General features: G+C 36.7%; 1 protein-coding gene across 1 annotated transcript in view; it reads left to right on the top strand.

Annotated features, from left to right (window-relative positions):
* Positions 1-1640: 1640 nt before the first annotated feature.
* LOC104072715 (tensin-3-like) overlaps positions 1641-24269 on the top strand; it is a gene marked incomplete at both ends in the record, with an annotated part of 41564 nt that continues 18935 nt past the window's right edge. The window contains 10 exons of the mRNA XM_009572251.1: positions 1641-1691; positions 2938-3060; positions 4618-4682; positions 7716-7799; positions 11091-11203; positions 12338-12398; positions 12550-12625; positions 16333-16462; positions 17446-17511; positions 20243-20347. Coding sequence (XP_009570546.1) covers positions 1641-1691; positions 2938-3060; positions 4618-4682; positions 7716-7799; positions 11091-11203; positions 12338-12398; positions 12550-12625; positions 16333-16462; positions 17446-17511; positions 20243-20347 — 874 coding nt within the window. The remainder of the gene's footprint in view (positions 1692-2937; positions 3061-4617; positions 4683-7715; positions 7800-11090; positions 11204-12337; positions 12399-12549; positions 12626-16332; positions 16463-17445; positions 17512-20242; positions 20348-24269) is intronic.

The raw sequence follows: 24269 nt of genomic DNA, 5'->3' as shown, positions 1-24269 counted from the left end.
TATATAGTAATTTTTAAATTTATAGCTTAATATAGTAATTTTAAGAATTCTGTACTGAGAAATACAACTGTCCCCTAAATTGTTTTGCAGATATTAAGACTGATAGAAAATTACAGAAATTTTTGTGACTCATTTGCATAAGACACTTCTTGTTTCATTCCTGTTAAATTACAGTTGGTATTTCTGGAAAGATAACTATAGCCTTAATTGTAAATGTTGATTCATCTTCCTGATCCGAAATAACATGGGTAGTGCACATATCAATTTTTGATTGCTGTTAAGCTCTTCAGCAGTAATCTGTTTAAAATGCAAACAAAATATTGGAATAAAGACCATGTTCCTGATCATGTAAAGATTTTTTGTGCTTTCTTTTGGGGTTTGAGGTCAATGGAAGTGGTGTATACCCTTTATGGTCAATATCATGTGTGATTCCAGAACCCTATGCAGCTTAGAATAGAAGCTGTTTTCTTGGGTATCTTGTTAATTTGGGGGTTTCTTCTTTCTCTGGATGAATTTCATGTTCAAAAAGTGTACTTTTTCGTAAAGGTGGTATAATGTCTTCCTGCTTCCACTGTGTCCATGATGGGGTTGCACATTCAACTTACTTAAGTACCACATCAGTGAGCAGCAGGCACCAGCTTCTAGAAGCGAAATGATGTAGTTTCTTTAGCCTGTTCAGTTCTTGGCTTCTTTGCTGAGGCTGCTGATGAGAGTGCTGGTTAATGCCAAATGGGATGATACAGTTTAGAAAAGGGTTCTTAAATTGTCTTTGGGTAGTAGTAAACTGTATAATGGACTTATCTCTCATATTTACTGTTTCTCATATTTATGGTCTGTTTATCCCATTCTGACAGTGTAATGAGACTTTTAAAATGATTATTAATGTCATCTATACTTAACTCATTGCGATGTGAAATAGCCACACTGTAAAAGAGAATCTGCCTCAGTAGCATTGTTTCAGTTGTTGAGTATTGATATTTCAGCTTTTTGCTCTTGATTGATTTTAAGTACTTCCTAATGAAAGTCAGATATACTTGTATACACTGCTTTACTTTTTTTTTTTTTTATGTTCATTTAGCAGTCTGTCTCAAATAAGTTCCTTATTAAGCACTAAGTGTATGATAACTTACTGTCTAATGGGTTAACAGAAGAGTTGGAAGATCTCACAGGCTAAGCTATAGTTAAATAGCTATGCCATATCTTCCCTGTGAAGTTTTGACAGACCAATATTTTCTTGCCAGGCACTCATATTCAAATATTTAAGACTGTACCACCCTCCCAGACTTTTCTTTGTTAATTCTTTTGCTGTGCAGTTATTTTGTATGGTGCCCAGGTCTCTCAGTATACCGCTGACTAAAATAAAGCCACGTGAAATAAATAAAATGTAGCAGAATTTTAATTGTCCTTTTTAAAAATGTGCATTTAGTTTCATTTTTAGTTTCATTGTATAGTAACTGAATACCTAAAATACATTTGCTAGTGCTATCTGACTTTAAATGTTAATTTAGTTTAGTAAAACAGTAGGCAAACCTGAAGCCTTACCACTGTAGTTTCTTGTAATTATCACGTGTTTCAAATAGAGTTATTTACTACATAAATTATGAAGTCTTAGTGGTTGATATTTTTTTCTTTCTGAACAGGTGTTAAACCTCTCTGAAAAGAGATACGACCTTGCCAAGCTTAACCCAAAGGTATTGGTTGTCTTCCATAACATACCTCTCTTTCTAGTGTTAAATACAACTTAAATGGCCTGATAAGCCCTGAAGCTATGCAAGTGTTGATACACAGAGTAAGAGAACAACTTTTGGAAGATGATAAAAACCCCCACACGCATCCCTTTTTATTTTTTCCCCAAGTTCTGTTTTGTGTCTGTTAGGTCTGTGCTTTACATAGCCGTTCCTGTTGTTTTCTTAGACTTTGCACACAGGACCTGAAGCCCGTTGTGACTACTGAAAAATTCCTATTGAGTGATATAACTTTTACGCCAAGTATACTTTCTTTGTGCAGTCAGAGGATATTAGGAGTTATAGACTGTAATGTACAGTCTGATAGCTGAAGCTACTGAACTCGGTTCAGATACAGACTTCCATTTAGTCCTATCTTTTCATAGTTGCTTCTCTGCACAACAGAGATGTAAGAAAGGGAGCTATTGATGTCTGTCTGTTGTTCCTCCTCAGCAATTGTTGTATTTGTTTCATATAAAAAATGATATGCGGGTACTCTTCAGCAGCTATTGTAAGGCCAGAATAGCACAGATGTATATATAGCAGTAGATTTACAGCGATATACGCTACCTGAGGAAAATCTTAAAAGAACTCTTAATTTTGACCTTTTGAATGCTTTATTGATCATGAAGGTTTTAAGTTGTTCATGGTTACTGGTTTTGTTAGGGTTAAATATGCATATAATAATAATAGGTTGAGTAAATAGTATTATATAATGACTAAAATTGAATAAAAAATGTGAACGAAATTTTGAGATGTCAAATCTGTTGCACATGAAGGGAATAAATTGCAAATTAAATAAAAACAACCACAAAATACTGGACCAGGCCAGTTAACTTCTTTGTTCTAATTTTGACCTTCTAAATATTTTACTGTTATAAAATACCTGAACTTCTAATTGAAAATTCTTTAAGAAATTAAGATCTTCAGAAATATTGTCACTTGTGAGTGGTTGGTGGGTTTTGGGGGGAGTTTTTTGTTTGATTGTTTTTATAAAAGTAGTAGTATCTAAAAGAAAACAAACAATTCCCTTTCTTCCCCTTAAGAGACATGTAAGCATATTTTATTTACATCATGGAATTCAAATGACGTGATTATCCGGGATTGGAAAAAATGTGGAGACTCTTCACCATCACAATTATTTGAAGCCAGATTTTAATGTGTAGTATTAAAGTCAAGGTGCCTCTTGTGAATGTTACTTGTTTAATTGCAGATTATGGATGTGGGGTGGCCTGATCTCCATGCTCCGCCTCTTGATAAGGTGTGCACCATCTGCAAGGCTATGGAGTCATGGCTGAACAATGATCCTCAACATGTGGTGGTGATCCATTGCAGAGTAAGTGAGCTTTGTGTATACACATCGGCTATCAGTTTGTATTCATTTTCAAAAGCCTCGTCCTTTATTCGTACTCATTTTAAAAAATAAAAAAAGAAGTTTGATCTGTTTTCAATGTTGGAAACAGTGTGCCAAATCTTCAGCTTAAATCCACTGACCTTGCATGCTTCTTTTATATTGCTTTTTATGATAACTAAGGTTCTAGCCTCTGCACTGCTATAACATACAATGATGTTAGTTTGCTTCCGTCAAAGGTCAGTGCTACTTCTGTAAGCATATTTAGAAGCTTGAGCGTTTCCCAACTCAATAGCAAATGCTTTAGAAGCTCTTCATGTTCTATGACATTCATGGATTTTGTTGCGGGATAAGGATAGGCAAGATATCACAGCTCATCCCTTTAGACTGTCATATGGTTGTAGGAAATGAGGACATTAACTACCTCCTGGGTACTTCTGACAGGTTCTAACTGCCAGCATCATTGCAGTGCCTTACAGCAAAGCTACCATCGTGCAGTGTTACTATTTCTCCTTGCCTGCTCACAATGAAGAGAAATAGAGAAGCCTTAATTAAATACAGATAAAATGAATTCAGAACTGAGTTGGTAGCTGTGCTCGTGGCACTTGAGGCAAATATGTCTCTGTATCACTGGCAGATGTTACTCTAAACAGAATGAGGGTGATCATGGGACCAAAACTTCTCTTCAGGTTGTATAGTGCCCAGTCCTGAATTGCTTGCAGGCAGAATGCCGTGATTGTATAAAACACTACTGAATTCTTACTAGTTGCAGGGCTGCAGCCAGGAGAATGGCCCATACATGGGACAAAAGAAAAGTGGGCAAAGTATTCCTAGGTATTTTATATACAAATTGGTAATGCATATTTTTGATTAATGCCTTTTGGTAATGACTTTAGAGTTTCCAACCACGAAGATAGATACAGCTACTTGAATCAGCTGAGAGACTGAAATTGTTTTGAAATCTGTGAGAATTACCACTTTGTAAATTGTACTGAATTTATGTCATGTAAATTATTTAATAAGATTTTGGAACATTTTTAAATTATCCATAGAAAAAGTAGTAGTACTTGTTATAAATCTCAGATGCTGGGGAGGTAAAAATGTCCAAACCTGTTGGAAACTCATATGCTTTCCAAAATAGGTATTTTATAGCATTTCATGCCAGAAATTGCAACATTGTCTAGACTTGTCTTGAATGATCTCTGGAAAAAGTAATATAAAATTAGACTAGTTGATACAATGTTTCTACTACTGGTCCAGAATTTTTTTTTTTTTAATAATTTCCTCTCAGTCACTAAGACTTGACAGGCACACACATGGAAATCCTACTTAGTGTTTTTCATGTCACTTGTCTGTCTATGCAAGCTGGCTGACAAGCTGCTGCCCATCGTTACCACCTTTCCAACAACACAGGAGATGCATGAGCAAAAGGACTCTCCGAGTCTCCTATCATAAAGTTTTGTTTAGTATGGGTCTTAAATAAAATAATGCCCAATAATGTAATAAATTGAATAAGTTATCATTCCCTTTTTCCTAATACAGGGAGGAAAAGGAAGGATAGGCGTAGTCATATCATCATATATGCACTTCACCAATGTTTCTGCGAGGTAAGTTGCGAATAATGCATATTACGTGTTTTCTACAATTAAGGAAACACCAGAAAAAAATGCCTTTTAATTGTATACTGTTTGTCAGCTTACTGTTATCAGTTGAGGTTTGTCAGGTTTTCTTCTCAGAGAGTCTTGGAGCATGTCTTAAAACAGCCTGCTTTCATGACAGAGTTTTCTTGTTTTAGCAGGAGGTTGGACTAGGTGACAAGGTCCTTTCTAATCTGAGATATTCAGTGATTCTGTGGGAAAATTCTCTAAAGGGTCTTTCAAGATGGATGAAGAAATGTGCAAGAACCCATGTTTATATAATGATACCATCTTTATTCTATTAAATCCATCAATTTGCCACATCCATCAAGTTGCCTCTTTTGAATCAATGAGAAACTATTCCTGAAGTACTTAAGGAAAACAGTTATTAGAATCTGGAATCAATATTTGAATAGGGAATTCCTAGACATTGATCAAAGTGCAGAATGCAGTTTAAGAAATAATCTAGACTTTATCTTGCAGTCAGTGCAAACAACAGGTGTCTGATTACTTGGTTTTAATTGTGTCTTTTAGCGTGCTCAAATTACGAAATGTCAATTGACAATTTATGTGAATAAAGATAAAATTTGATAAATGGTCTCAAAAGGATGAAATGTGTTTTGTTTTGAGTTTTTGTTTGGTTTTTAATCAAATTGTTTCCCCTTGGTCTCTTATATATACATGTATAAATGCATTAAAATAAAAATGCACTGTAAAGGCCATGGTTAAATCAAATTTAGTTCTGAATTCACACCAGTCTGTCAGTAATAGATTTGATCCAGTACTGTGGTGGATGATGTCCTGAATCACTATAGGCTGATGGCAAATCACTCATGGATTTCAGTAAAACCAGCATCTCAGAAAATAATCTGTGTTCACTCTGGTAAGCCTGGTCGACAGGTAATTGTAGACTAAGAAATTAATGCATTATACACACCAATATAGGCTGAAAAAATAAATTCATATATCTTCAAGTAGTAATTGGGACAGTGATTGCCACGATTTTATAATATTTTGTGGAGAAGCATTGTGAGTGACAAAATCTGTCTAGTGAGGATAGTACAGTACTGTGTTGTGATTTCTGTGTTGCAGTATTGTATCATCCTTAAAGGTGGTACCTGGCTATAAATACATTTTAGTAATGCCATAACAGAACAACATGTGGATGTGATTGTAAAGCCCAGCAATGAAAGGTGTCATCTTTTACCCCAACCAAATTCAGGATTCCTCCAGTGAAGTTGCAGGGGAGGAGTGAGTTTGGAAGCCCTCCTTGAAATTTCTGGATATCTGTCAGTTTCTATCCAAAACTCAACTTTTCTGTGTAAGAATGAGGTTGGGGAATTTTCCCAGCTAGGATTTGTATATCCCTAGGATTATCAAGACTCTTCAAAATGGTACACAGCAACCTCACAGAAACAGAAATTACTGCACGTGCTGCTGTTGAGGGTGCCAGCTGCTGTGTCAGAAAGGGTACTCGGAAGACTTTGAGGATGTTCACACTAAATAAAGTTCCTAATTGTCTGCATGCACATGCCAAAAAATCTAGGCTTAGTGAAAAAGCTTTATGATGCAAACCCCTTTTGGTAATATGTTATGAATATCTGATTTTGTCATTTAGGAAGGAATAATGTGCTGTCGAATTTAACGAGGGCAGACAGAGCTCTTTGTAATAGTTGGTAAGCTCTGTTTTAACAAGTAAAGTACTAGCAGTCTTTGGCCAGTTACGAGTGGGTTGCCTAGATTCTGGGTGGTAGTGTGGGTGAAGATGTATGAAGATGCGTGATGGGTTGGGTGAAGAAGAGAGTTTTTGGGTCAAGGATATTCTAAGCACACATTATGTAATCTTTAACATCCATGAAGAAAAGGCATGACTTCACAGCCTGATCCAGCACAATCTGATCAAGACAATCAGTAACTTCTGATTAATTTTTGGAAAAGGTATAAATTCCATTTTTAGCCTGATATGCATATTGTATACTTTGCACCATTTTTTTCCCTGGAACTCATTTAGGTTGAACTAGATGTGGAATTTAAAATTTGAGGTTCCAGAGTCTAATTATTTTTAAACTTCTGCTTTTTTTTATGTCCTGATGTTAATTAACACTGTCAACTACATCTGTTAAGAGACACATTGGTTTTATCTGGTATAGATACAACAGAATCAGCATAGCATGTTATTTGGCATATGTGATTAACAGCATTCTTACTGATTTTTGGCACTTCTGTCTCTTTTTTCTGTACTCTCTTGCTGCGTTCTGCACAGATGCATAAGACCCACATCAGAGCCATTCTGGATAGAGAATGGAAAAAAGTATATTTTTCTGAATATGTTGCTCCTTAATTGCATGTTTGAAAAGTTTGTGGTTGTCTGATGCAAAACATTTCTTTTTCAAAGATTGATACTTTTATTTATTTTAAACATTCTCCCCCTTTGTGGCTCAGGGCACAGGAAACAAAGACTGAATGAATTATTTGACTGCTTAAATGATCCTCTAGCCTGGCATCCTTTGCCCCTTATGTACTGTACTACAGTCAGAGCTAGGCAGTGGTTTTCATCTCCATAATGTTGCAGCTTCTTTTTTAAAAAGAGAATAAATTTGTATTTTGCAGAGAGAACTCCCCAGTGGCACTCTCAGGAAATTATGGCAAATATCCTTCTTTTGCAGCCTGAGCTGCTTGGCTTTGCTAAAGTTTATTGCATTATGACTTTAATATATTCATGTTGGAAATATGCAATCTGGTTAATTGAATAAGGGAGTAGGTGCTTTGCCTCAGGAAGGAAAGTGCCTTAAGGTGTGGAATGAGAAGGTGTCAGTGGAAAAAACATTCTTGTCTGACCTGTAAGTGCCAGAGTTGCTAGTTAGGTGCCTCTTTCTTTTCTTTTTCCTTCCTTTCCTTCTTTTTCCTTCCAAATATTTTAGTATATTTCAAGCAGTAACCTGCTGAATTTCCAAGATAACCCCAAACTGGAATAACGTGGTATTTGTGTCTCTGTTTTGACAGTGCTGATCAGGCTCTGGACAGATTTGCTATGAAGAAATTCTTTGATGATAAAGTTTCAGCTTTAATGCAGCCATCCCAAAGAAGGTATTTAATTTGTTTCTAATTCATACCAATAAGAAATGTCATTGTTCTCTTCTGCCCTCATCCCTTACTCCCTCCCCTGCTATGTGAAGGCTGTTTCCACAAGATCCTCCAGTGATTCCTGAACTCTCAGCACTTTGTCTTATATTAATATTCCTTGACTGATGAGATCTCTCCTTCAGTTCCTGCACGTAGCCCAAGATAGATAAGACTTTTTGTACCACACCGTTATCTATATGTGTTTTTACTGCTTTGTTTTTTAACAAAAAGAGATGTCACAATCTATTTCATGATTGCTCCAAGATAATAATAAACTCATTTTTATGTGGCATAAATGATGTGTATGGAATGTGTGTTGATTAGTGTGCAATAAAGATCTTATTACCACTTGTTTGGAGGAGCTGCAGATTATGCATCTGCCCCATGTCCATGCTAGTAAATGTTTGTCAAAGCATGCATTATTCATTCTGTCTATCTGAATGTCTTTTCATTCTGTGTGCATGAATAAGGTTGAGTTAGGACTCAAAGTTAAGCAGTTTGGAAAGTGAATAGTTCTGAGGTTCGCTATTTACCTCATTTTGACGAGAGGTAATGAAGATTCAGTACCAAAAGATTGATAGCCATCAGACAAGTAATTGTGATATAGGTGAATCTTCTTTTAGAAACATTAAATATCAACTGGATTTGAGTTAGTAATTACTGTTTGGTTTTGGTTTTAATCAGCGTCTATACAGCAGGTTTTTTAGAAGTTGTTAAAGGATAAGGCTTTGCTAGTACTTAAACTAGAAAAATAAGTAGTAACAACGAGCATAAGGCATTTAGTTCTGTTAATCTCTAAATACGAAAACAATTTCTGTTACTTCTTGAACCCATTTGGTGACCTGGCCAGCTCTTTTTCACTTGAAAAATAGTAACACAGCATTCCATTGGACTTGAAATAAACTTTTCATAACTAGAAATTTATTGGCTTTTTTTTTTTTCTTTTCAGTTTTATGCCTGCATATGTGTGTATTGCATTTTAATAATAAGTATTTGAGAGTGGTGCCTACCATATAAAGAAGTGTGAATGGTAGGAGCAAAAGGAAATAGATGTTCTTAATCTTCCCATCAAGAAGCCTTATGCAGCAGGTGTATTTCCATGAAAGCCAGGGACCCTCACAGCAGCCTCTGAATGGTGCATCAGGGCAGTTTTTACAACCATGTTGACAGGAAGCTTCAGTAGCTACTAACTCAGGTGATCTGTATGCGAGCCCTAAAGCTAGAGATGAAATAGGTGTAAATGCTGGTATCTAGCTTTCCTACCCTCTTCAAGGACCCTTGCTTAATTCTACTGGGGGGCGGTGGGGGAGGAAGTCTCAGAGAGACTCAGTTCACCTCTTGACTGATGGAATTAGCATCTTTGCTCAGCAGTACAGAGCTTGAACTGCCCTTACCGTCTTCCAGACACATGCGCACAACGGTGCTTTAGAGTGTCACTCCCCATGAGAACAGAAGAGGTTTGTCAGAACGGTTTGTCAGAACCGTTCTCCTCCTTAACCTGGCCTTTCCTGCCTTCACCTGGCCTGGCCATGGCTACTAATCCTATTGCAGAGAAAGGAAAACCAACTCTAATATTTGTGGGTAATTTTATAATCCTTTTTTGATCCCATTTTGATCAGTTAGTGGCCTGAATCACCTTTTCAATGTGCTTTTTTCTCTGAAACCATTCTTGGATAATTAATTAGCAATGTCCTTGTTAAAATCCAGTTGATGTATAAACAGGTGTAGTTTAGGTGAATATCAAAATGATGAAATTTGAAAATAGACCTATTATTTGTATTTTGAAACTTTTTCTTCACTAAGTTTTGTCCAGAAAAAAATAAATTGTGGCCATTAAGTGCATCAGTCCTGAAAATATCACTTAGCTTTTCCCCACTGCTAGTTGGATGCTGTAACAGTGGCAAGAAAAGCAACTATAGACCAAATCTCCTATTCTGAATCCATTCTGACAATACTTAAAATGGATACTTATTCTCAGATAAGCAGTTGAAGGTTTGCCTGAATAAGAAGCGCAGATATAGACCCTTCATATTTAAAAATTTCTCATAAACCTTCAGGATAAATCTTTGAACACGCTTCTCAAAAATAAGCCAACTGCCTATAAGCCTCTTAAATGCACTGCCTTGAGAAAGGTGTTCAAAAATTCAGTCAAATTTTTTGAATAATTAAAAACAGGTAGTGGTAGAGAGAAAATGTTCAGGCTGAGAGGTCACTGACAAAATGTTTTACCACACTGTTTTTTGTCACTTAGGTGTGACAATTTGTAGATTTGTGCTTTTGATGTATCAAATATTTTCAGAAAGACTGAAGAAGGAAACCGAAAAGCAAGGTTGTCCTTTCTTAACATTTCAAAATAAAGTGAGCTTTGCTAGCTGTCTATAAAATGAAACCTATTTTAAACCACCACAACTGCCATTCTGGGGTAGTAAAGGTTTCGTTGTTGGGCAGGATATCTTTAGTTGTGGTGTTACCATGAGTGTACAGTAAGGATTGGTTAATGAGATCTGCGCATAAAGAGCAAAAAAGAGGTGATTTTTTTCTGCACATTCCTGAGAGTGAAGTTAAATGAAGGTCGTGTCATGGGCATGGAAGAAAAAGGGACTCAAAGCCAGTAGAAAAATTTAAGGAGGCTGATTTCTCTTAGTTATTTAAGGAGATAGGAGGAATTTGTTTAAGACACACTGCAGTGATGTTCACTTGCATGTACTTGCTCGTGAGCTTGTGAGCAAACCAGGTATTAAATAGCAGAAATACAATGATTTTTGTGTTGCTATGGAAGTTTTCCTCTGTTTGGTGCTGAATGAGATCACCTATCATTATGAAGATGTTATTTGCCTGCATTGGCCTTAATGCTAAGGTTTCTGACAAGGGCATATCTTGCTCTTGTTTTAATGAAGGTCGCTTCACTGTAAATGGAGTGGGACCTATGTCATGCTGCTGTGAAAGCCAATTGAGACCTAGTTGCAACTAGAAATGATTGACTTTACTATCTCTGCTAGTTCCTTTCTTATTTAGAGTAGTGATGTGAATAACTAAAGACAACAATAGCAATGTAACAGCCATGGATTTAATAAAGTGGTAAATTAAAGTGTCTTTTCATGCTGTGTTGTGAAGATTATTCTTTTGGAGTTATGTGTAATGTCACAATGCTATTCACTACCCATGGCCTAGAAACGTAAATTTGTAAAGAATGTATTTCCCTGATATGGTTGCATTACTGTTTTTATTTAATTCAGATAAATTTTGTATTTTTAGATACGTGCAGTTCTTAAGTGGCCTTCTATCTGGATCTGTGAAAATGAATGCAACCCCTCTTTTCCTGCACTATGTTATCCTTCATGGCATCCCAAGCTTCGATGCTGGGGGAGGTAAATTATCTAACTTTTCCTATCCAAGTGTAGGCTCAAAGTGTTGTTTCATTTTGGAGATTTTTAGAAAGCCTGCATGAATCTCAAAGTAGCGTTGATGCTCCTTGATATCGGTCCAAATATTCCCAATAAAAGAACCAGAAGAAGAGAAACATCCTAAGAGTAAAAATTACAGCAGGTGAAATAAAATTCTTGTCCTTTGTTAAATGAAGAGTTAATGGTATTCATATCTGCCTAGTTTCTGAGGAATTGTGATCCCAGTCCCTGCAAAAGAGCTGAGAATCTGGTCAGGTTGCACAGTCATTTCCTCTCTGTTTAGGAAATAAACATAATCATAAACATAATCTCTTTTCTGTTTTGAGATAGGATTTTCTGTAGAAAAGGCATTTGGATATGGTGTGCTTCTAAGGTGGCCAGCTATAATAAGTGGCTTTAACATTAGAATACTAAACCAAGATACTGTGCTAGAGTATAACTCTGTACTTTTATCATTCGAGAGTTAAATAGCACCTGTCTTTTGAAATGTCATCAGCATGAATTTGCAATGCTCCATTGTCATTGTTGTTTAGTCTGTTTAGTCTGGTTTTATTTCTAAAATAACTATTTCAATAAAGACAAGGTATTGTTTGTTGTAGTAAGACATTTAAGGGACTTACTAGTTTTGAAACAAAACTGCAGATCAAATTTTTTGTTTGATTTTGAAAATGCTTTTTATTTTGTTTTGGGATTTGGGTTGGGTTTTGTTTTGTTTTGTTTTGGCCATTCTCTCTCTTCCCTTAATAATTTCGTTTTCCTGCAGAAAAAGTGGGAAGGAAGGCAGACAGATATTTAATAAGGAGCAGTGTTCCCTCTTTCTTTCCTTACTGGAATCCTTTAAAATCCCCTCCTCCCCAATTCGGAACTAGTCTGAAAATCGGGGAAAAGTGACTTTTTCATAAAATATAATCAAATACTTTTTTGGGGGAAAACGAATCTGCCAAAGCCAATTTTGCTTTGAAGGATATTTTGACAGTCAACATTGTGCCACTTGTGTGCCACTTTGCTCAGTCTGGATGTGCATGAAGCTTCCTAGTTGTAATATTCAGATAAAGGAAAATAATTACAAAGCAGTCTTTTCCGTTGACTTCTTTTCAGCTTGTCGGCCTTTTCTGAAGTTATACCAGGCTATGCAACCAGTTTATACATCTGGAATATAGTAAGTCGTAAGCATTTTCCTTTATGTTTGAATCCAGATTTTAATTCTCATAATTGCAGAATTTACATAAGTCTTTTTTCTTTTTTCTTTTTGTTTTTGTTTTTTGTTTCTTTAAAACATAAATTTTATTTTTCTTTTCTCTCCTGTTAAGTAGCATAGGGCCAGAAAATCAAAGCCGAATCTGCATTGCTATAGACCCTGCCCAGCTTTTGAAGGGAGATATTATGGTAAGTTAATTGTATGGAATGAAAATCTAGCACTGTGCCATTTAGTTTACAGTCTCTGACCTGTTTTGCGTTCTTGTAAAAAAAATAAATTGAGCAAATGGTTGCAGACATACTACAAAATAGGTTATTAAGTTAATTTAGTCATCATCCTTGAGTTTTACAGGAATCAAAATGCCTATAAAACTCAAACTAGAAGGTTTTTAGGAGCTGAAACAGTTGCTTTCAGCATTCCCATTTCATAGCATCACCAAGTGCAGTAATGTCTGTATCGCTATTTTCTTTATAAAAATTGCTTTGGAGAGTATTTGTAACTCAGCATTAAAATACCCTTGTCCTGTAACTTGGCAGGCAGCATGCACAATCGTAAAACTACATGTTGTAAAGAAAATACCTAACTAATTCTAAATTGTTTTGGGATGCAAAAAGGTCTGACACCAAATAAAAGCTTTCTGATTCTACAAGCACATGCAGTATTTAGAAAGCAATTTATATGCGCTAATATAGTGCGTGTAATTCCTTGTGTGCAATGCGTAACTATGGTTGAATTGCAGCACTATCACTTTAAATCTCTCTGCTTTCTTTCTTGCTTGTCATACACAGTTATGCACAGAGAAAGTAAAGATAGATAGTTGCAGTGTCTTTCAACCTGTTAAACTAAGAGGACAGAAGAACATGTGGAATGAATGGTGTGGGGAAATATTGTCAGAAAGTATTCCTGGTCTATTTCTAGTAGGTTTCAGAATGGTCTTTTTATTTTATGTACTACTTTGAGAAATGTTGGACCTCAATTTAAGGGGTCCTTGGTATCAGATTCTTTTTTTTTTTTCCTTCTTTTTTTTTTCTTTTGAAATAATCTTTTGTATTATCCTTCCTCCTTCTCCCTTTCCTACTTCCCCTCTCCATTCAGTTTAGAATGTTATTCTTTCTTTCTTTCACTGAAAAATGGAGAAACACTTTTTAAATATACTGTTATAAATTGGTATACTCTAGAGGTTCGGGACAGTTTCAAATTCAGGAAGATTTGTTACTCGTCGGAGGACCGTTGGTGCCTACGGAAATGGAATAGATCACAAAAGAAATCAGTCTAAGACGAATTCAGTGTCTCTCAAATGTGTGTTTAAAATGAAAAATGAGCAGCATAGCTTTTTAGTAATGCTTGCATCGTTTTAAAAGAGATCAACTTCACTAATCCCATGCTATTATTGGAGGTAATTCTTCTGAGCAAGCCAGTGTCTTATTCAGCATGGTAGTATATCCTAAACAAAGACTTCACTTCAGTTTTGAATTTTTTTTACTATATCTAAGCAAAAAGATCAGTGGCTTCAGGAAAAAGAAAAATCTATAGGATGCTCCACCTCCAGGTCCAAAAAGTTTAACCACTTGAAGTGCACGGGTTTAAAAAAAAAAAGCCTTGCTTGTCTTAGGTTTAGAGAATTTGTTAACACAATGTGAATAGTATGTGGTGATACAGCACAGCCACAACTGTTGAAAAGCTGCACTGACATCTGTAAATGCATATAGGTATTTCCTAGCATATTACAGTGGCTTGCATTAATTCCTGAATATGGCATCAGAAGATAGTGGAGTCACAATTCAAAGTTAAGCTTCGACTTCATTGAAATCTTATTATGTATACTGAGCACTGAAAGATGTTTTTGGTATCCTGGGTATAGATGTACACTGTTACTGAATGTAAGAGAGGCCACATTTTCATAAATAATTACAATTCTATGTAAGTAAGTTGTTTAGGATATGCTAAGTTAAAATTATTCAAGGCTGTTACTTTGAATTAGAAAGTAGAAAGAAGCAGGAACCATATAGTTGTCTGAACTGACCCAGATTCAGCGTTTGTATAAACACAATTATGCAAAAGACAGTAGATTCTGAGTAAATCCAGCAACTGTGCAAAGCCAAAACTCTTGACAAATTGGAGGATAAAATGTATTGTTCAGGTGTTTAGTCTTCTGCATCTTCAGAAACTCTCGTGTGTGATCCACATGTAAAAGTAACGTAATTGTTTAAACAGCTAAAGAAGTTTATGTTTTAACGTGAAATTGTGGAGGAATGTATATAACCCTAAAGAAGCTCTTAAGTCTGTTCAAGCTTCTTTTTGCTCACATAATATAATTAAATAGAATTATCACAGTTACTTTCAGGCCAGTTACACATTTTGGAGCAGGTTAGTTCTAATATGTCTCATCAGGGGCTCTCTTAATTCCCTTTCTGTCCATTTTTCACGTCTGGGCAAACTTGCAGTTTTCATCTTTTATGATGGTGGAGAATGAGAGAGGAGAATTTATTCTTGAATCAAGCAGTCTCATTGTTTCTCCTACCTTATATTTTGGTAGTTTAAGGGACTAACTTATGGCCATGGTTCTAGTGAAATGATGCTGGTAGTTGTGTTGGACTAAAATGAAATAGATCCCTTCAACAGGTGGGGGTTTGTACACTATGTTAGTTTTCGTGGGTGTAAAGCATTGTTTAAAATAAGAAGCAAATACTGTTTTACCTGGTATTACCACTATGCTGTAGGGGATTCTCTTTAAAAAAAAACAAAAGAAACAATGCCAAATCCTCACTTTCAGATAAAATAATGCTTACTTGCGTAAAGAATCTCCCAGCCTTTATAAAGGGTTAGGAATATGTGGTTTGTGTAGAGAATACCTGAAAAAAAACCATCTCTGGTATATGTGCGGAAATATTTCAGAAGTTGTCCTATGTGCCATGTATATGGTCAGCACTGATTAACTTCTGGAATTTAAGGCATCGTGGGGTCACTATAGTGAACGGTAGGGAGCAACAGTTTATGTTAGATTTTTCAAATCCTGTAGTGAGAAGAATTTAACAACTATGTTTTAATCCCAACTTTCAGAAGTATCCCTCTTAAACCTCTACATTTTCCTTGGATTACTTCAGTTTGAGTAACTGTTTGCTCTTCAGTTATTCAGTATTTTCTGACTAGAACACTTTTATCAGTCTGCCTTAAAAAAAGGTGATAATATCATAAAATTTTCAGTCCTGTGACTAAGGTTACCAAAATTTTTATATATTCCTGTAAGAATGCTGAGTGGCTTTGTATTACAGTTGACTCAGAGAATTAGTAGGTAAAATATCCATGGGTCTAGTCTAAGGGAAGGTGGTGTTAGAGAGTAGGTGTATTGTGTTCACCTTTAGCTGCTGAAATTCATACTAGATGCTACTTCTACAGAATTCTGTGTTGTTCTAGCCAAGGTGTCAAAACTACTACCAACTTCCCACAATGACATAAAACAAGATCCTATCATCACTAGAATAGGTTTTTAAAAAGTCTTAAAATAGATGTAATCAGCTTGCAGGCTTGCTTCTAAAAACTCTGCATATTCTTCAGTTATTTTGAAATGGGAGTACTATAATACAGTTTTACATTAATTTGGTACCGTGAAGAAGTATGGATACAAGTCAGCGTTCCAACATTGTAATCATAATCTACTGATTGGTGACTGATCGTGATGAAAATAGTAATTATTATTTTTACACATCCAGAACTATCTTGCCTTGGGCCTGTATAATTTTAAAGGATTGAATAACGCATACCCTGCTTGTTACAACATCAGAGGTGTCTGCAGTAAATTGCACTGTGGCTGCTTTACTTAGCAGCTAATGCATATACACACATTTGTTCAGATTTTTAAGAAATTACTTCCTGACATGTTTCTCTCTCTCTCTAGCTGAAGTGTTATCACAAAAAATACCGGTCAGCTACCCGTGATGTGGTTTTTCGCCTTCAGTTTCACACTGGAGCTATTCAAGGACATGGCCTGGTGTTTGGCAAAGAGGATTTGGACAATGCCAACAAAGGTACTTGCCTTCTATGGTTGGTTGGATGCATACGTGTGCGGGGGTGCATGTGTGTGCCTGTGCATGCGATGATCATCTTCAGGACCTGTTTTCAAAAAGGATTCTTGGTTTTTTTCCATCCCTGTTTTTAGGGAAAGGGAGACTGCTTTGTGTTAGTTAACTCATACCATGTAACACAGGTAAACTCCTAATGAGAAGAAAAGCTCTTCAAGTGAGTTAACTTGTCAAAATAATTCAGATACTCCTACATAGTCCTTATCGCTTCCTCTCACATTTGTAAAAATAACAGACATTTGTTTGAAATGGTGACTTTGTTAGTCACCATTACAGGAAATACAATCCCTTTTTTGGCTGATGAAAACAGTCACTAAGTATGATACTGTGTTTGTGACCTAGTCTGTGAGTACGGAGATCTTTTAATATGCTTCAGAATATCCAAAAATGGAGGCAGAGTTTTCAGACATTTGAAAATGTGTTGTGCTAGTCTTTGTATTTTCCAAATTATTACTTCAGTTTTATTTTTATGTTTATATGCAGGTAACTGCATATAAACAGGAGGGTAACTCCCTCACCCTACGTTACTAGCAAACTAAAATCAAACAAAAGTTTTGTGGTGAAGTATTGTAGTTTAGCCAATATAGAGAACAATTTTAGTTTGCTCCTGGGTGTGTTTTCCTTTAAAAGCCAAAGCCAGCCATGTCTGTTTAGAGAGAGGTTTGGAAAGTGCATATCTTTTCTGCTTTTGACAGTTCTTGGAAGTAAACAAAACTCCGACTGACACTTACGTGATCTTTTCTGGAGAATGTGTGGGGCAAAGAATATGGCTCTTTTACAAGGAAATCGCTAAAATGCAAGTGAGAAGGGAAGAGTGACGAGGGTACATGTGTTAATAGCTATAGAGAATCCTGATTTCTGAGTGCCTTGGAACTGCTTTCCTGGGAGATAGCTAGCTGAAACACTATCTTCTTTGTTTTTTTTTTCAGATGACCGTTTCCCTGATGACGGCAAAGTGGAATTAGTGTTTTCAGGAACTCCAGAGAAAATTCAAGGTGAGTATACAAAAGAAAAAATACACTGAGTCTGAAAATAAACCATGTTGAAATGTATATTTTTAAAAACAAACCCTTTTTCCTCTTTTATTCCACTTCTCATGTAGAAGATCTGAAATTCAACTTTACTGTTAGTTACTGGTTTACATTTGAAAAATTTAATGAAGACTATGCATTTACATCAGCATAGGAATTATCAGATTTTGTTTTAAAACTATAGCAGAACAGTTGCTGATGACGAGTAGAAAACATTTGTATAATATGTTGTTCTGTGTAAAACATGCATAGTATAGGTAGCGTGGCCTGGCATAAGTGACAGCAGTGGCCTATCCCATAACCTTTTTTGGATGTTGTCATAACTGATTATGTTTGCAGTGGCGAAGTTTGGACTGTCTTCAGTTTAGCATAAAGAGATACAGCTATAGTTTTGTTGGAAATGCTTCTGCTCTGAAGTTGGCTTGCAGGGTATATCTCATACGCCTCCAGAATTCTATTGTAATATGTCTAAGGTCATAGATAATTACAACCTGCAGTAAGAACTTAAGATCATGCTTTGTATTGCAGTTTAATTCTGTTGATGGATGTGTTCTTACTTACTTTATGGTGTCCCAAAAAATGGATTATGCCTGAGAAATATTCTTAACTGTCTCATACGTATTCCCATTCAGTGTCCTGTGAATTGCGTATTTTCCTTTTCTTTTGTTTTTTTCCACCAATTTGATCACTTAGAAACTTGTAGTAGCAGCCAGTAAGAAGTTGGATTCTGTCCAGCTGAATATGAAGATCTCACTTAGTCTGTTGGAAAGCCATATAAGAAAAACAGTTTTATAAATAAATTTGTCCAGCTTGTTCTAAACATTTCTGGATAGTAAATGCTTGAAGAGAGGCCAGCTGATGTGTCTGAAAAAGGATCAAAATTTTTTCAAGCCTCCCTTCCTTAGATGGCAAATCAGAGATGTGTTTTTTAGCAGGCTCCAAGCTGTTGGAAAGTAAGGGTCTAAGTAATTGGAAATTCATATTCAATTGTTATCTAAGGGATTAACTGGCTAGGAAGAAGAGTTCACCTTGAAATACTTATTTACAATTTCTGCAAAATGACTCTTCCACATCTGAAAATATTATAGAATCATAACATAACTGCAGGGTATCTCTAGTCCATCCTCCTGCGGAAGCAGGGTCATCTGTGAGATCGGACCAGGTTGCCCAGAGTTTTGACCAGCCAAATCTTGAAAACCTCCAAGGATGGACACTTCACAACCTCAATGGGTGGACTGTTCCAATGTCCGACTGTCCTCACAGTGGATTTATTTTTTCCTTATATTGACTCTAAACTTCTCTAGATTCAATTTATGCCTATTCCTTGTTGTCCTTGCGCCTTGCTCCCACCTGGCTCTGTCTCCTCCATGGTCTTTGGGGGGCTGCTGTCAGGTCCCCCCCAAGACGATCTCATCTACAGACTGAAGAAGCCCTGATCCCTCAGCCTTTCCTCACAGGGCAAGTTCTTCAGTCCTGACCACTCTGGTCACCCTGCCCTGAACTTGCTTCACTTTATTAATCTTTCTTCTATTGTGTAGCTTGAAACTGGACACAGTATTCTAGAAAATAACTGACTGTGATACAGTTTTTAAGAAAGAATGCACTTGCCAAGAAGATGAGACACCTAAATATTTAGGTAACAAACTTCATAAATCTGCCTTGTGACAAACGTCATCACAGAAACTCTCTACAGATGGCTTTTTTCTGCCTGGTTATAAAGGTACAGGACCATAGCATTCTTGTCCTTCTAATTTTAACTATCCTCATTTTGAAAGTCACAGCATGTGCATAACGCTCTGCTGCTTTAGAACAATTTACAGTAGGACTTGCTTCTCCAGACACAGCCGAAGAGTTGGTAACTGAGGATTTCTTTGTTCCCTAATCTAGATAGAGGAGCAAAGGCAGAAACCCGGTTTGATTGTATCAGTGTCAAAGCCAAGTCCAAGGTTGTGAGTTCTTGATGACTGTGCTTTGCTTTTGAATCACTGGACCACACCTAAATTCCTTATGGTATACATTTAAAAGCTGAATATTATCTTATGCCTCGTTAAGGGCACAGAAATGTGGGTTATTGTTGAAAATTCCAGGTATGTTTGGCAGAGCGTACTTCAGCGCAGCTAAACACATTGAAGGCAAGCCACCCAATCTCAGGTTCTGCCAGGAGGCTGGAGAATGGTTGAAACAGCGTAGTTGGCACCTTGGGGGAGCTGGGAGGGACACAGAGTGGCAGTTTTCAGCTTTCCCTAGTCATCTTTAGTGATAAATTGCTCTGGTATCAGAATGATAATCTGTAACAAAGTTTTATTTTATCCTTTCTTTAGTACCATCTCTTTATAGATACTTGTGGTTTCATTCTGAAAAGCTGTTTTATCATGCCTGCCTGTAGGGCTGGGTGGATCATCGGGTGTTGCTTGTGTATAGGGGCTGATACAAGTTATCAGAGCTACATCATAATCAAGAAGCTCAAGATAAAATTCTCTGCTTGTACCTTCTGTAAGGAAACATAAATTAAGCTTTTTTTTTTAGCTGGTTTACATAACCTTTCTTCCCCTATTGCTGCTTCTTACATTTCAGAATATGGTATTGCAGTTTGGGGAGCAAACTTCTGTCAGAAGGCCACACGTATATGTGTGTGTATATCATTACAAATGTGGCTATGATAATTTTTGGTCTCAAACAGATGTTTATTTTTTAGGATGTGAACACTTTCAGAATGACCATGGAGTGATAGTTGATTACAATACCTCAGACCCACTAATACGCTGGGATTCCTACGAAAATATGAGCCCTGATGGGGAAGGTGAGTAATTCGGTCACATGAGACCGAAAAAACCTTTTGCAACTGTGCCAGAGCATTTGAAAGGGAGGAAGGAGAGCTCATTTGCTTGAACCTAATGCCACTTCACTGATGTGTTAAGAAGCTGTCTATCCTTCCCTATTTAGCTTTAGTGGCTCTAATGGAAAGCAAGCTGTAGTAGTTGTTTAAGTTGTTCTTGTTAATGCACTGAATTGAACTGAGTCACAACTGGTTGATATGAGTTACTTCATTATTTGTAAATTTGCTTAAAAAAATTTTTTTGTTGTAAAGCTTCTAATTGGAATCCTAATGTAGAATTTTAAGAACAACAAAATGATGTGCCTTCAGTAATTACTATGCTGTCTGGAGTGTTGCAGGAGGTCTGCGCTAAGCTGTAAGGTTATGGATAAACAAAGAGCAAAGGATGTGCATATTTGCATATTTCCCGTCATAAATTTACCAGTTTCCAAATTGCCCTTTTATTTCTTAGATTTTTCTTCTGCTCATGCATGCAGAAGATGAAAGCCTCCAGTAACTGCCTTCAGATTCTGACTCCAGTGTGGATGCTTTCCTGGTGCTTTTGTTGAATGAATGTTGTGCTTTTGATGGATACAGTTTTCCTGTAAGGACTCAGAATGTCACACCTGTGTCTGCACACCTCAGTGCACATGCAAACCTGACACTGTTGCGGGTAAAAACATGAGAGAAGGTATTGAATGGATGCCAAAGTTCTTGTTTTTACAACTCTTCTATTATGAAATGAGAGAGGGGTAGAGCTAGGATACTTAATTAGCTGTTCTCTAGGCTCAGTTTCCATTGATTTTTATAATCTGAATTCAGCATTGACCATCTAATGACTACATCGGTGAGAGTTTTAGGGGCAGAGACATACTGGGAGCTTGACTTTTTTCCACTGCATCACTTTTGTACAGGAGTATTTCCTAATCCACAGCAGACTCCAATCTGCAGAAAACTAGGAGAAAATAGACGGTGGGAAGAGAACAGTTGTTTGGCACCGATGACATGGGGCAGGTAGAGCACTCTGTAGGGAGTCATCAGAGGTTTTATAGTTGGATAAGACTGTGCAGCGTCTTTTAGAAGGAGTAACATCAGAGAGACTGAATCTTCGCTGAAGAAGACATCTCAATTTCTGCCCAGGATGTTTCCATATTATTTGCTTCCTTCTTTCCCCTCCCCCCCCCATCCTTTTCCCCCTCCTTTGTATATACATAGCCCTCTGCAAGCAATACATTGATGTAAAATATTTTTTAATTGCTAAAATTGATTGGATAGATGGATTTGACCTTCCCATCCTCATGCATTGCATTGTGGGTAACTACATCAGTACAGGAAATTGAAAACAGATAAATGTGTAGGCAGCACACTGTTGGAAGATGCAGAACTGTATGCTGGTCATGTCTTGTAGAAGACTTGATCACAGACCATTCACAAGTACAATTAGCTTGAATAATTTTCCTCATGTTCAGTCATACATGCCAGTTAATAGGCTTTTATGTGTAATTTGTGTGCATGAGATATTTTTAATTACCTGAGATACAACATATATATGATGTGTTAGCATAGATACTGAAAAGTTTATTGTGCATCTGCAGAGAAATCACTAGAGTTGAAGCTAGAGAGTATACCATAAGAACATGAAATGTATCCAGATACTCTGTTCTCAAGCAAACATTTAGGAGACAGGGTGTTATCCCATGATGCTCAACAATCGAATTGCAGGCAGAGCATTTGTCTCTGCATAGGTTGGGCAAAAGATCAGGAGGGGCTGAAGCACATACACAGGGGACAGCTAGATTTTTCTCTTAAGAATGAGATCTGTGCTCAACACAAAGGTAAGCTTAGTCTTGCTGCTTGAGGTAAACATAGTTTGCGTAGGATTTATAAACACCAGGACAGACTTCTCTTATGGTTTGTTACAGCGGTTCAATATTGTGCTCTTGCATTAAAAAGATTTATTGAGTACTAGTTTTCACCTCAGGTGGGAGAGACCACCAAGAGGAGATGCTGATTTCACATCCAGAAAGTGAGCGAAGTCAAAAACCTTAGAGTCTGAAGCCTTTAGCTACAATCCTGAAGGCAGAGAGAGAATCTTTTCTGTATCTCAGAAAAGATTAAGATACAAGATGTGGTGCATTTGAAAGTCTGCATAACGGTGATATGTTTAAGATGCAGAGAAGTCTCATACAGAGTGCCTGTTTCAGATCTACTCCATGTTAAGTTAAGCTCCTAGCCTTATGTAGGAACTGGTCTTCACGGTTTTACTGTGAAAGAATTTCCTGTTTTCCCACAGGAATTTCAGTAGGAGTAATACGAGATGTGAGTGTGACAGATGATTCCTGTATTACAGTTATACACCTTTTTGTTCATTTCAAAAATGTGTGCCTATGAAATTCCAGATCAAGGTGACTAGGAAAGCTACGCAGAGCTTTGTGAAATGAACAGGATTTGCTTTGTAGGTATATGTGTGTGGGATGGCTATTTCCAAGCTGATGTGTTAAAATGGAAAATGGGAAGTGAAAAAGAAAGCAGTATGTCTCTCTTGAAATCCTACTCCTATTTGGCCTTGTTACCAAAAGAACAAAAGATGAAAGGACATGATAAAAGTGAAATGTACCCAAAATATCTTGGTTTGTTGGCATGATACAGTATTGCAGACAGAAGCAATTGCCTTTTAAATGATCTTGAACCCTTTGATGGTATTAAGGTTGTGTACGTTTGTGTTGAATTTAGCCAGGCTTTGGACAGTTGCTCTCTGGATTTAGTTCCTTATCCCTCATTCTTAACAGTATAGGAATTTTGACAATTGGAAAGCAATAAATGATTTGAATTTCTTCGCATAAATACTGTTTCTCTTCAGATCCCTTGGGAAGTCTCTTGTATATTGCACTAATGGTCCTCCATAATAGACTGAAGATTTAATTCAGTTTCTAATTCTAAGTTTGTATCAGATTTCCTCCTCCTCCAGCAGTACATTAGCACAGAGACTTCTGTTACGCTGATTTAAAAGTATGCAGTCAAACGTAGGATTTGGAACCACAAGAATCAAATCTTCCTGCTGCTCTGTAGAAATCTGAGATACCTGTCACTGGTTTTCTTGTGGTTTTAAAGTCATGGTACTCATCAAGTCTTGTGTGTGTTTTGTGGGCAGGAAGGAACCAAAAATACTTTTGATCTTGCTGGGTACTTTCTTTTTTTTTTTTTTTTTTTCTTAAGGCATCACTTACCATACAGTAGATGTGTATGGATTTACAAAAGGTTGCTCATTTGCTGCAAACCAGCAAGTTGACCACAAAGATATACCACCTGTGGCCACAAATGAGTAGTATCTTCTGTTATGTCAACAGGATATAAATGCGTCCCAATTCCTCTTGATAATCATGTTTTTCAGGTTATAACTTGGATATTGTAGCTTGCATACTTTCAGCCACACTTCACTGTCTCTCTTCCTTTTGATTGCTAAGGTCATATGCATCTCCTTTATATTTAGACTGATTTGGGGATTGGGATTGTTCATGATAATATTTTGGGAGTAGTTTGAAGTGAAATGATGAACTAAACTAATGTGGGCTTAGTAGCTATTGTTATCATTAAAAACTAGTAATCATGGCATTTGGGGCAGGGAGAGGGGGAGTAGTGATAAATGAGGATGAAGTATTTTTTATGGGAACAGAAAGTTGAAAGAAATAAGTAATCCCTTCCCACTCCCTGAAAAACTTTTCATTTGCTTTACACTTACTAATATTTATCTCTCTCAAATACCAAATGACAACTAGTTTTGAAAAAAGCTCCCCCCTGCCCCCGACCAGAGGGAAGAGGTAAAGGGAAGAGGTTTGACTTGTCTTTTGGTTTTTTTTTAGTTCTCAATGATCATTTTCAGGATTATTACTTGGCATAGTGAGTAAGA

The sequence above is a fragment of the Fulmarus glacialis genome, unplaced genomic scaffold (assembly GCF_000690835.1).
Source record: "Fulmarus glacialis isolate BGI_N327 unplaced genomic scaffold, ASM69083v1 scaffold37092, whole genome shotgun sequence".
Classification (NCBI taxonomy): Eukaryota; Metazoa; Chordata; class Aves; order Procellariiformes; family Procellariidae; genus Fulmarus; species Fulmarus glacialis.
The sequence above is the reverse complement of the archived record's forward strand: the minus strand, read 5'-3'. Positions and strand labels throughout refer to the sequence as shown.